The sequence below is a fragment of the Rhincodon typus genome, chromosome 18, assembly GCF_021869965.1.
Source record: "Rhincodon typus isolate 14 chromosome 18, sRhiTyp1.1, whole genome shotgun sequence".
NCBI classification, from domain to species: Eukaryota; Metazoa; Chordata; class Chondrichthyes; order Orectolobiformes; family Rhincodontidae; genus Rhincodon; species Rhincodon typus.
The window spans coordinates 48,458,276-48,472,033 of NC_063349.1; the positions used below are offsets into that span (position 1 = coordinate 48,458,276).

The window sequence follows — 13,758 nt, forward strand, 5'->3', positions numbered from 1 at the left end:
CGACTTACAAACAACTTACGAACATGATCACAGACAGGGGTGCAATTTTAAAGACTTGACATACAAAACCTTTCCTGTATTTACAAACAGCAGCTACACATTGTCCTGCATCATGTTCTAACTTGCGTACAAACTGACTTGCGAATAATTCCAGAACAGAACCAGTTTGCAAGCTGGGGAGTGCCTGTATTCATTGCTTACTATTTATTCAGTTTCTTTGTTATGGTTTCATGGAGTACATTCAAATCAGAGATTGACAGATTTCTAGATAGTAAATCTATCAAGTGATATGGGAATGGGGCTGGAAAACAGCATTGAGATGAGCCATGATCATAATGAATGGCACAGCAGGCTCAAGATGCCAAGCTACTGTTCCTTTATTCTGACTGTCCTATGGTCACCTATAGGTTTCATTAACATCCTGCATCTCTTGACAAAATATTAAAGTCCCGTTTGGCAAAACAAAACTGATTTTATAGTATTTTAGTTCAAATTGTTTAACTCACCCTCTGTCTGAAACTGGCATCTGCATTTGGGTTCAAACCCAAAAGTGCTTGTTCATCCATTGCTGCCAATTACCTACTCTTGAAGGTAGGTTTGCTCTCTTTCCATTTACAGACTTTCCTCATCTGTCAATAGCAACAACAAAAAAAAATGCACATTAGATATTCAGACACACCAGTAACACAGAACACAGCAGAAACAATTTGCACTTTATCTTCCTACAGATTCTATTTGAGCAACGGTGCCCACGCTGTAAAATTATCACTAGCTGAAAACCTGTCAGTTACTGTGGCTTTGCTGGGACAGGATGCTGTTACAGCATGTGATGCAATAACCTGGTTTCCTGAGTCATGTGTATCCTCTGCTTCTATTCAAGTGAAGACACAAAATCAACCCTAAAAGATGAAGCATCGGCAGTTCATATTCCTGCACAATAGGAGAACAGTGGACGGAGACAGGGACAAGACAATAATAGTCTCCTTTTATTCATATCTGTCAGTATATCATTAGTATGTCATCAGCACTTGAAGATCAGTACATCAGTAATTAAAAGATCCAACGTAGAGTCTCTCTCACACACGTACAAACTCCCTGCTGCCTTGAATTTCTGAATGAAGAAAGAACCAATCTATGAAAAAGTGTGGCAAAGAGTATTATGTACATCTAAATCAGAGTCATTGAGTTGTACAGCACGGAAACAGACCGTTCAGTCCAACTTATCCATGCTGACCAGATGTCCTAAATTAATCTAGTCCCATTTGCCAGCATTTGGCCCATGTCCCTCCAAACCCTTCCTAATCATATACCCATCCAGATGCCTATTAAATGTTGTAATTGTACCAGCCTCCAACACCTCTTCTGGCAGCTCATTCCATCCTCACACCACACTCTGAAAAAGTTGCCCCTTAGATCCCTTTTAAATCTTTCCCCTCACCTTAGACCTATGCCCTCTAGTTCTGGACTCCCTTACCCTCAGGAAAAGACTTGACTATTCACCCTATCCACATCCCTCATGATATCATAGACCTCTATAAGGTCACACCTCCACCACTGAGGCTCCAGGAAAACAGCCCCAGCCTATTCAGCCTCTCCCTCCAACCCTGGCAACATCCTTGTAAATCTTTTCTGTATTCTTTCAAGTTTATCAATATCTTTACTATTAGCAAGGAGACCAGAATTGCATGCAGTATTCCAAAAGTGGCCGAACCGATATCCTGTACAGCCGCAAAATGACCTCCCAACTCTTTTACTCAATGCGCTGACCAATAAAAGCAAGTGTACCAAACACCTTCTTCACTATCCTGTCTACCCGTGACTCCACTTTCAAGGAACCACGAACGTGCACTTCAAGGCCTTTTTGTTTGGCCACACTGCCCAAGACCTTACCAATAAGTGTATTAAGTCCTGCCCTGATTTGCCCTACCAAAACGTAGCACCTCACACATATCTAGATTAAACTCTACCTGCCACTCCACAGCCTATTGGATCAAGGTCCCTTTGTACTCTGAGCCAACCTTTTTTTGCTGTCCACTACACCGCCAATTTTGGTGTCATCTGCAAACTTACTAACTAAACCTCAATTTCACATCTAAATCGTTTACGTAAATAACAAAAAGCAGTGGACCCAGCACCAATCCCTGCAGCACACACTGGTCAAGGGCCTGCTGTCCAAAAAGCAATCCTTCACCACCACCTTCTGTGTCCTGCCTTGGGCAGGAGACAGAAAGAGAGGCTGGAAGACAGGAGGTGGCATAAGAAATAGGAGGGGCAGACTATTCAGTCCACATGCCTGATCTGTTTGCTTTGAATTCCACTTTACCATCTATAATTCAGGAGGAGAAGCAGTCGTGGTGTGAGAGAAGGGAGGATGTAACGGGGAGCAGTGGCTGCAGAAAACAGGGAAGGATGGTTGGAAGGGAATCAAAGAGGATAACTAATGGAGGGAGAAAGAAGTGGAGAGCATGGAGCGGGGGAGGTTAAGGAATAGGGGAGTTTACATGAGATAGGGAAAAAGAAGGGAAAATGGATGAGGGGAAGATAAGGAGAGGGGTTAGGGTGAAAGAGATTGGAAGGAGGAGGGTTAAACATAGAACAGTACAGCACAGGACAGGACCAGGAACTTCGGCCCACTAAGACTGTGCCATCTATGATGCCATTCTAAGTTAATCCCTTCTACCTGCACATGGTCCGTATCTCTCTAGGCAGTGACAGGATGGGAGGCGGGAGTTTATTGGGAGGGATGGAGGGATGGAGGGATGGATGGAGGGGTGGAGGGGGGGGGGGGGGGGGGGAGGGTCAACGGGAGGACGGGGAGGGGGCGGCTGATGGTGGTGGGGGGGAAGAAAGGTGCTTGGGAGGGGACACATGGAGATGGGATGGGCCTATCGCCCGGGTCGGGGTAGACAGGGAGCGGGAAGTAGCGGCAGGTAGTGACTCTTTTACCTTCCCCCACCTCACTCCACGGAGCCGGCGCCACCACCTCGCGGCTTCAACTCCACCGGAAGTACGGAGCAAGGGCTCGGGTCATGACTCCCGGAACTAATGCTTTTAAAAAATTAATTTACCTAAAAGAACTTGTCTAACTTATATTTTATATATTTATATTGCAAATGTGATTGATTTGAAGCTGATTGGCGTTTTTCTCACAACAAAACATGAAGCTGTATGAGAGCGTAGACCGGATTGGTGCAAACTGTGATTCGGTTGATAATAGGTTTGCAGCTTTTCCTGCATAACACTAAATTCCGTTTGACCCATTGGAACCGTTTATATTTTAAAATATTGGAAATTTCATTTTTTGAACACGTTGTATTCCTTCTCTTTCATTTATTTAATCATGATGGAGCTACCCCGTAATTCTGACCAATCAGCTGCATCGTTACACAAGCATATCCAATCATCCGGGGCGTTGGGACATTTGAACCAATCGAATGCTGCGTAACATCGTGGCGCGCCCCACCCCCGGGCTCTCCTTGCCACGAGGACGTTTGGGGGGCGTCTAAACCAATCATCTGTAGCTCTGCCGCGGCGAATCCAATCGTATGCGGGGGGTTGCGGGGCATTCAGACCAATCATTTGTCAGAAAACCCGTGTGGGTGGGATATGGTTTCGTCATTTCCGGCAGCTGGCGGCGTGGAGAGCGCAAGACGGGCAGACAGTGACGTAACGTCCTCTTCTCGGTGGCAGGCGATCGAGTGGCGACATGAAGGCATCAGGCGTCGTAGGTTGAGGGACTGGGAGAGGAAACCCTGGGCGGTGGTGGTGGTGGCGGTGGTTCAGTCCTTCGGGGGGGGGGGGGGGAAACGATTGTAACCCGTGTGTGACTGGGGAGTGACGGGGAGAGGGGATTGTCACGGACCGGTTCTGTGAAGCGGGAATGTTAATCTGTGTTTCTTCAACATGGCCGCCATGGCTTGGGAGGGCTGGAGCCATGTGCTGCTGGCCCTGGGATGAGGGAGTGGATCTCAATGCTACAGCCAGGACCAGCTTCACATTAACCTTCAGTACAAGTGGGAGGGGATAACTGCATGTTTATTTTACTTCATTCACGGGATGTTGGGCTTTGCCGGTTGGGCCAGCGTGTATCTTCCAGAGTGCCGTTAAGAATCAACGTGTGGGTCAGGCCTGGTCTGAATGGCAATTCCTTTACCTCTAGGATATTAGTGAACCGGATGGGCTTTTCCAATAATTGTCATTCCACTTTTAAATACAGTTCTTTCAAAATTTTTTTTATTCCATTCAAATTCTACCATTTTCCACGGAGGAATTCCCCAAAACATTACTTAGGTCTCTGCATAAATAGTCTCTAGAGTAGATTAGGTCATTGCCTCGCCTAATCTGATTAGTATTGCAGAGCATTGCACTAAATACAGCATATTGCATGCACAGTACACGCAATAGCAGTATATGCAGTCCACAGAATAGTTTGTCCACATAATGGTAGCTTATACAACATGGTAGTCCACACAACATTAGTGTAGGCAGCATTGCCATGCATGTCATTACAATACGCACACTATTTCAGGGGTTACAATATCACATGCACACAACCTTATCTTATGTACAATTTTTAAAAACTGTGCCAAGTTCAGTTCTCCACAGGTGCAGCCAGTGAGACAAATTCTGTTTAAAGGTGCCTTTTTAAAACTTAAGTAAAAACAAATGTGGAACTTTAGCTCTTTGTCTCCACACAGATGCTACCTAGCCTTAGTTTTTTCTGACATTTATTTCTGATTTCCAACATCATCAATAATTCTTTTCAATTAGAAGTGAATCAAGTAACAAGCTTGATGATTTATACACATAATTTTCATGTTAAACGTGCTAGGGGAATCTAGTGGGTCAAGGCTGTATCTGAAGAGAGAAACAGAGTTAAGTTTCAGCTGGTTACATGTTTAATGGAGAGGATCATCCATCTGAAACTTGAACTGGTTATTAAAAAAGGGAGGAACCCAGTAGATCTGGCAGAAAGAAATTAGAGCTCATGTTCCAGGACTGTGATTATACATCTAGTTACTCTCTTCAACTGATAGTAACTATTTCTGGCCATGTGGTGTTTTCCATTTTTAAACTTCCAGTTTCCAGCGGTGTTGATTGGTTGGTGAAGGTAGAAAATTCTACATTCACCATCACAAAATACTGATGGAACAAAGGTGCAATGAAAATAACGTTGTACTATTATGCCTCTTTAGTGCAGTTTACTTTTTGGTATTGCACACAAAACCCAAAAGTCATTATGTTTCACTTGTTAATGCCTTTTTTTATAGTGTGCAGAAATGAACAGTACCTTGTCGCCTTTTGAAACCATCTGTGTTTCACAAAGTGAATTTGAAGGTACTACATGTGTTTGTCCTGGGGATATGTGGTGTGTTTGTTATGAGTGGTATTTTAATCTGTATTTTTCACAATTCAGCTTAAGGAGTACAAGGTGATTGGGCGGCGCCTGCCCTCACCAAAAGAGCCCAGCCCTCCACTCTATCGGATGCGCATTTTTGCTCCAAATCCTATTGTTGCCAAGTCTCGATTCTGGTACTTTGTTTCAATGCTGAAGAAACTGAAGAAGTCTGCTGGTGAAATTGTCTATTGTGGACTGGTAATTTCTTTAGTTTGTTTGTTTAAAAGTGCATATGTTTAGATGATTGATATTCTTGCTTTTCAATCTCTCAAATGTCTCAGCTTCAGTTTTTACTCCCGTTTTGGACATCCAGTAGTCCAAAGGCCAAAACAGCCAAGTATTTTCCAGGAACAAAAATAAAGTTGCTGGAAAAGCTCAGCAGGTCTAGCAGCATCTGTGAAGGAAAAAAAGAGTTAACGTTTCGGGTCCGGTGACCCTCAACGTTTCCATCATTTTGGTCCAGATTCAGGAAATGTTGCTCTTTATGACCAGCTTTTACCTGGTTTGGATTTACAAATCACAGAATGCATTTGTAAAAGACTGGCAGATAGTCTTGGAACTTGCTGTGAATTGCAAATTTTATCTGTTCGGTTTTACCAACGATGCAGTGAAGGGATTCTACCTCTCAGCCCTTCTGGCAGTGAATTCAAGACCTCACCACTGAAAAACGTTCTCTTTAGTTCCTCTTCACTGTATCAGTTGCTTTGTCTATAACCTCTGGTACTGACCTCTGCCAAGGGAATTGCATCATTCCTATTCACTCATTTAAGATCATAAATTTGTGTAATTGGCTAATCTCCCCTTGGCCTCCTCTCCTTTAAAAATACCCACTCTAGCAATTCTTTTTTTCAGCTGAAACTGCCATGTAAATGTTCTCTCTACCCCCTAGTAGATCACACCTTTGCAATGTTGTACTTTCCAAGACTGTGTGCAGTGCTCTATCTATGGATGTACTAATGGTTAAACCTTTCTAGCAATATCCAGCCCTCTCCCCTTGACTTGGCTAGAGTAAGTTAGCCTGTATGCTTCATTATCCATTGTTTGGAGATTATTTGACAAGATACCACCTCAGGGTTAGCACTGATGGAGCATTGAATAACAGACAGTAAAGAAGAGGAGGGAAATGGGTCGTTAGTATGATCTTTGTGAATAACCCAGTCAAATCCACATTTGTGCCATGCAGGAGGTTATTACACAAGATTGGGTATTTGGATAACATATTGCTATTGATTGTGGATTGGCTAACAGGCAGGAAACAGCCCAAAAAAACTCAGCCAATGATGGGATAACCAGGTGTAGAGCTGGATGGACACAGCAGGCCTAGCAGCATCAGAGGAGCAGGAGGCAGCTTTCTTGCTCCTCTGATGCTGCTAGGCCTGCTGTGTTCATCCAGCTGTACACCTTGTTATCTCAGATTCGCCAGCATCAGCAGTTCCCACTATCCCTCCCAGCCAATGATGGTATAGTTACCAGGAGGGGAAGTGCTGGGGCCATGGCTATTTGTAGTCTGTACCAATGAGAAAAGTTACCTGAGGAAGCCAAGTTTGCTAAGTTACGTAGGAAATTAGACAGGACAGGATGGATATAGACCAAGTGGATGGGCAAGAAAATTGCAGACAGAATATAATGTGGGAAAGTATGTGGTTATCCAACTTGGAAGGAAAGTTACTGAAATAATGTGAAACCATACATAGTATATTGCATACACTTCTGGATCTTTACCTAGGAAGAATATCCTTGGTTTAGAAGGGTTCATTCAAATGAATGAATCCTAGGTCATGGGATTGCCCTATGAGGAGAGATTCAGTAGACTGGGACAAAGTGCCTTGGTATTTTGAAAACGTGGTGACCTAATTGAAAAGCCATTTTTTAATGAACAGATGTTAGGAAGGTATTTCGACTGGCTAGAGGAATCTGGAAGCATCGGGTCAAAAATCTCAATGAGGGGTTATCCATTTATAGCTGTAATGAGCAAAATTCCTTCGAACGGTTGTGGTAAAGCTTTGGCATTTGTGCATTTGGACGGTTGACAAGTGTGTTCAAGACAGATTTGGTACATTTTTATGTTGAAGGAATACGGGAATACTGCAGGAAATTGGAATTGAGGTAAGTGATCAGACATGAATAGGATGGGAGGGCTAAATGACCAATTCTTCTTCTTGACTCTGACCAATAAGAAATAAGGAATTCTGTGAAAAACTCACCTCATAATTCCTCAAAACCAGTCCACTATCTATAAGGCATATGCCAGGAGTGTGAGGGAATGATCTCTCCTTCCCTAGATGAGTGCAGCACCAATGCCACTGAAGAAACGCAATGCTGCCTTCCCCCCCCCCCCCAAAAAAAAATCGGATGAAGTTTTCTTGATTTGCACCCCATCCCCACTTTTGACCACCCGCCTATCTGTTACTGATGCGCTGTGGCAGCTGTTTGCACCATCTACAAGATGCTCTGTGGGCATTCACAAAGTTCCTTAGATAGTACCCTCCAAACCGATGAACTCCACCACCCGGAAGGATGTAGGCAGCAAATACATGGAGGTGCCATCACCTGCAAGTTCCTCTCCAAGCCACATGCCATCCTGGCTTGGAACTACATTGTGTTCCTTTGGTGTTGCTAGGTCAAAATCCTGAAACTTCACAGCTTTGTGGCTGCAGATACTCCTCATGGGTTGCAGCAGTTCAAGAAGTTGGCTCACCACTGCCATCACTGGCTTTTGGGGGTGTGCAATAAATGCTGGTCCAGCCAGCAAGCCCATATCCTATGATTGAATTTTTAAGTATCTGCTGTTCTGAATCTTTGGACAATCTCAGAATCCACACTGGAAGTAGGCCATTCGGCCCATCGAGTCCAGACCAATCCACCCCCTAACCAATCCCTGCATTTTGCAGCCTAGACTCTGGGGCAATTTAGCATCGCCAATCCACCTAGCCTGCACATCTTTGGCCTGTGGGAGGAAACCGGAGCGCCCAAAGGAAACCCACACAGACACGGGGAGAATGTGCACACTCCACACAGACAGTCGGCCAAGGCTGGAATCGAACCCGGGTCCCTGGTGCTGTGAGGCAGCAGAGCTAACCACCGAGCCACCGTACTGCCCTAAAGTAGGTAGTAACATTTGCAATTATCCAGTCCTCTGGCAGCAGGACGATTGGAAGATTGTGTCCACTGCCTGCACAATTTCCATCCTTTCTTACCTAGTAACATCAGATCTGATTCCAGCCTAACGTTTCCTCCTTAGACGGCAAGAGATAAAATTTGATTGTGTTCAAATTCATGTGGAGTCTAGACAAAACAGACAGGGAGAAACTTCCCAATATTGAAAACCAGAGAACACCAATTTATAGGGAATGGCAAAACAAACAAAAGGTGAAGAGATAAAAAAAATTTATTCGCAAACAATGGGTGGTTAGCATCTGAAATGCACCCAAGAGTACTGGAGGCAGATTCACCATGGCTTAAGACAGAACTGTGATAATTATGACAAAGTATCTGTAGAACTACAGGAAAAACAACTTGGCACTCAAAGAGCCAGTAGTTTTGATGGTCATAGAACTGCATTCTAGCGTTTTAAGATTAGCCTGCTTGTCTGCAGTGTATAGCTCATTTTAGTTGATCTTGACTGACAGAATACAGGCGCAGGGGTAGGTCATTTGGGCCTTTGAGCTTGCCCTGCTACTCAATATGATTGTGGCTGGCCATTCAACTCCGTACCCTATTCCCAATTTTTCTCTGTATTCTTTGATCCTTTAGTCGTAAGAACTATATCTAAATCTTTCTTGAAAGTTCCCAGTGTTTTGGCCTCAACAATTTCCTGTGGCAGAGAACTGCTCAGGCTAATCACATTCTGGGTGAAGAAATTTCTCCTCATCTCTCTCCTAAAAGGCCTGCCCCCTTTCCTTGGACTGTGATCCCTGGTTCTGAACTGCCTGGTGATTGGGAGCATCCTTCTTGCATCTACCATGTTTAGTTCTGTTAAAATTTTACAGGATTCCCTGCCCCCACCTTGTTCTTTTTTGGCAAATATAGTCCTAACTGATTCAGTCTCTCACTACACATTAGTCCTGCTATCCCAGATTTGCTGCCATACCTAGTCACTCCCAAATCAGTGTGAAAATAATGAATTTAGTTTGGCACTTCAGCCCGTCTAAACAATCAAAATCTTTGTGCGGGCTAGAGTTCTCTTCCTCACTAGACACGTGGCCAATTTTTATATCATCTGCAAACTACTTATGGCCTTGCATTTAAATCCCGTCATTAAAATATATAAGAAATGACTGTCCTGTAAGTGTTTTTCCTTTTAAGAAGGAAATAAAGTGCATACTTTTACCCCCAGGAATTATTTTAACTCTTTTCCTCTTGCATTGGCCTTCTTCTGTATGTACACTCTTTGTGAATAATATACTTTTCCCTGTCTGAATTATGCCTTCTGTCACAGCCTTGAAATGGGAGTTTTTATTATTTCCTGATTTTATGTAGTTAAAGTTCCTAAAGTATTCACTGCTTTTCGTCATTAATGTAAATGATTCGATTTGGGTGTGAATAAAGGAAGTATGGTTAGTATGTTTGCAGATGGCACCAAAATTAGTGGTGTAGTGTACAGTGAAGAATGGGACCCTGATCAGATGGGCCAATGAGCCAAGGAGCGGCAGATGGAGTTTAATTTAGATAAATGTGAGGTCTTTTGGGAAGGCAAACTAGGGCGGGATTTGTACAGTTAATGGTAGGGTACTGGGGAATGTTGCTGAACAAGAGACCTAGGGATGCAGGTGCATAGTTCCTTCCAAGTGGAGTCACAGGGAGACTGGGTAGTGAAGGAGGTGTTTGGCACGCTTGTCTTCATTGGTCATAACATTGAGTATGAGAGTTGGGAGGTCATGTTGCAGCTGTACAGGACATTGGTTAGGCCACTTTTTGAAGTGTGTTCAACTCTGAACTCCCTGTTATAGGAAAGATGTTGTTAAACTTGAAAGGGTTCAGAAACAATTTACAAGGAAGGTACCAGCGTTGGAGGGTTTGAGCTTTAGGGAGAGGCCGAATAGGCTGGGGCTATCTTCCCTGGAGCATTGGAGGTTTATAAAATCATGAGGGTCATGGATAGCGTGAATAGTCAGTCATTTTCCAAGGGTAGGGGAGTCCAATACTAGAGGGCATAGGTTTAAGGTGAGAGGGGAAAGATTTAAAAAGGACCTGAGGGGCAACTTTTTCACGCAGAGGATGGTGTGTGTACGGGATGAGCTGCCAGAGGAAATGGTAGAGGTGGGTATAATTACAACATTTTAAAAGTCATCTAGATGAGTATATGAATAAGAAGCGTTTAGAGGCATATGGGCTGTTTCTGTGCTCTATAACTCTGACTGCTGTTTTCCCTCAATGTTGCAATGGCCTTGAGTTTGGAGCTAATTTGGAAATATTTTCCCCCTCTTTTGCCATCAATATGACTTCTATTCCAATTTAAAAATTATTTCAAATGTGTTACAAGTATGTCTCAAATCTTTAGGATATGTCTGAGACAATGTCCAATTCTGTTTCACATAGTTTCTAAACTGAATCATCTGCCTAAAGTTAAATCAAAATCAACATCAGACTGTGGATAGATGTTGTGTTTTGACAACTCTAGTGAATTATTCTGAGCCATATCCCCAAAACTAGGAGAAGTGTGGTCTGTGATTTTTCTTTAATTTGACGGATCTGAGAGAGACATTTTGTATTGAACCTTATTAATTGGCATGTTTAATTGTTACAGGTTTTTGAGAAATCACCAGTAAAAGTGAAGAACTTTGGTATTTGGCTACGCTATGACTCTCGCAGTGGAACCCATAATATGTACAGGGAGTACAGAGACCTGACCACTGCTGGTGCCGTCACCCAGTGCTGTGAGTAATTTTGTTATACGTGCAATAAGATCTAGGTTCTGTCAAAGTGCAATAATGTGGAGTACAGGCATTAAAGTTCCAGCAGGCTGTTGCTGCATTTAATCGTTTTACCTGCTTCTCCATCTGAGAGCAGGTCCAACTCTCAACACACTGACCTCCAGGTAAGGTCCTGAATCCATCCCATCTGTCTCTGTAGCTGGCCCCGCCTGCCAAAGGAATCAGAGTTGTTATGACAGCATACATTGCATTATCAACTATAGATAATTATAGGAAAGGTTTTGATTGTCTTTTCATGACTTACAACTGAGCGGGAACTTCCTGGCCTTTCAGTGCCCTTCAGTGTGTCAAAGATTTGCAGGTTGGTACTCAACCAGTTTGTTTACATTACAAATGCACCTTCTTTGCTGTCAAATCCTGAAATGGGAAATGGATCTGCAGCTTCTGCCTCAAAGGAAGGATGCTTTCTCATGACTGGAGGTCATTTACAGATATCCAATTGCTTTAAAGCAATTGATGACTTATTCAGATGGTGCTTCATGAATATATTCAGGCTAGCTGAAGCTACTTAATGCAAGGGCATATTGGATTGCGTTGCACAAGATTTATTTTCCATTCTGAAGAAGGGTCATCGGACCAGAAATGTTAACTGTGTTCTCTCCACAGATGCTGCCAGACCTGCTGAGTTTTTCCAGCACTTCCTCTTTCCCATTTCCAGCACCTGCAGTTCAAGCATTTCTGTTCACCAATGCCCTACTTCTTAAAAAAATGAAGCGAAAACATATCTCTGACCCAGGCATCCTCGTGTGGATCAGAATACCCAGACTGGTACCATAAACTGGTTGCCATATTTTTGTTAGTGACGGGTACGTGCCCAATGTGGTCACTACAGCAGAATTACTTTGATTTGAGGGATCAGTCACCTGGTGCTAACTGCTTGCTCAATTTTACTCTTGTGTCCTGGTCGGCTTTGACATTGCATGTCTAATGAATATTTGTTATTTTTGAATGCAACTTTGCCCATGGTGTTTGAAATTTATAGTCCTGGTGTTTTTTTAAAATCATTATGGGCATCAATGACTATGTCAGCATTTATTGCCCACCCTAGTTGTCCTTGGGATGGTGGAGAACTGCCTTTGAGATACTGCAGTCTAGGTTTGTCCGCAAAGCTGTAGGGGAGGGAGTTGTGTGGCTTTGACCTGGTGACACTGAAGGAACAGTGACCTATTCCCAAGACAAGGTGATAAGTGCCTTGGAGGCAAAATTGCAGGCAATGGGGTTCCCATGTATCTGTACCCTTTGTCCTTCTAGATGGTAGTGGTCATGGGTTTTGAACATTCTGTCTAAGGGCCCTTGATGAATTTCCGCCATGCATCTTGTAGCTAGTACACAATGCTGTTACTGTATGTTCGTGGTGCTTGTGGATGTAGTGCCAATCAAGTAGATTGTTTTGTTCTGGATGGTATCAACCTTGTGTTGGAATTCACTCATCCAGGCAAGTGGAGGCTGTTCCATCATACTTCTGACTTGTGTCATTGATGGACAGGCTTTAGGGAATTGGCATGTTAATGCCATTGAATGTCAAAGGACCATGCTTAGATTCTCCCATTGGTGAATGTCATTGCCCAACACTTCGGTGAGAGATGCCCTAAACGTGTAAGGAACGAACATGGGAACAATGTTAAAATGAGGACCTCCTTAGCAACTACAACCGCTTAAAAAGAACACCTTTTTTAAAAAATTAAATATGGATCACGTGGCTCTGAGGTATGAAGGAGACATGGAGACTGACTGGCTGTTTAAATTTCAGCTAGTTTCATAAGTTACTGGAACAAAATCTTGTACATGTGGATCTTAAGTATTATTTCATTTTTTTGCTTTCTTATGAATTCTTTATTTTCAATTCTTTGCAGACCGTGACATGGGAGCACGCCATCGTGCTCGTGCTCACTCCATTCAAATCATGAAAGTAGAGGAGATTGCATCAAGCAAATGTCGCCGACCTGCTATTAAGCAGTTCCATGTAAGTATTAATTAATTATGTTGGTGTCCTAATTCAGAAATTTGAGTTTTCTGCTTATGAACTTGATTTGATCCTGTCCTATTTGACTATTTTCCAGAATTCCAAGATCAAGTTCCCTCTGCCACACAGAATCCTGCGTCAACAGCACAAACCACGTTTCACCACCAAGAGACCAAACACTTTCTTCTAAAATGTATTGATTTTTGGAGCTGTATTAAAATAAGAAGTCTTGCTGACAGCTTCTGGCTCCTGCTACCTCCTTGAGTAGTAAATCTTATTTGTATGTTTAGATTTTCTATCACATCATTAATATTAGACACTGCAAATGCAGAAATGATGCCGTAGAGGGTCCAAAATCAGGTGTTGTAGTCTAACGATACATGGTAGGTCATTTAGGCCTGAGATGAAGGGAAATTTCTTGACCCAGAGAGAGTTGAGTCAGTGGAATTCTGTCAGAATGTTTT

The 13,758-nt window shown here is 43.1% G+C and overlaps 2 protein-coding genes and 1 non-coding gene across 6 annotated transcripts in view; 2 read left to right on the forward strand and 1 right to left on the reverse strand.

Annotated features, from left to right (window-relative positions):
- xpot (exportin, tRNA (nuclear export receptor for tRNAs)) overlaps positions 1-3,060 on the reverse strand; it is a 50,225-nt gene extending 47,165 nt beyond the window's left edge. For 3 of the 4 annotated variants that reach the window (XM_048607629.1, XM_020534219.2, XM_020534218.2), the window contains exons 1-2: positions 2,947-3,060; positions 507-629 (exon numbers count right to left, since the gene is read on the reverse strand). In XM_048607629.1, coding sequence (XP_048463586.1) covers positions 507-566 — 60 coding nt within the window. In that variant the 5' untranslated portion in view covers positions 567-629; positions 2,947-3,060. The remainder of the gene's footprint in view (positions 1-506; positions 630-2,946) is intronic. The other variant, XM_048607628.1, reaches the window with a different exon arrangement.
- A 532-nt stretch (positions 3,061-3,592) lies between these two features.
- rpl18a (ribosomal protein L18a) lies at positions 3,593-13,532 on the forward strand. The gene is made up of 5 exons (XM_020534215.2): positions 3,593-3,724; positions 5,417-5,596; positions 11,145-11,274; positions 13,185-13,294; positions 13,392-13,532. Exons 1-5 carry the CDS (start codon positions 3,707-3,709, stop codon positions 13,482-13,484), a joined length of 531 nt encoding a protein of 176 aa, XP_020389804.1. The 5' UTR covers positions 3,593-3,706; the 3' UTR covers positions 13,485-13,532.
- LOC125485416 lies at positions 5,214-5,348 on the forward strand. The gene has a single exon (XR_007264145.1). It is a non-coding gene; the product is annotated as a small nucleolar RNA SNORA68 (small nucleolar RNA).
- Positions 13,533-13,758: the final 226 nt, after the last annotated feature.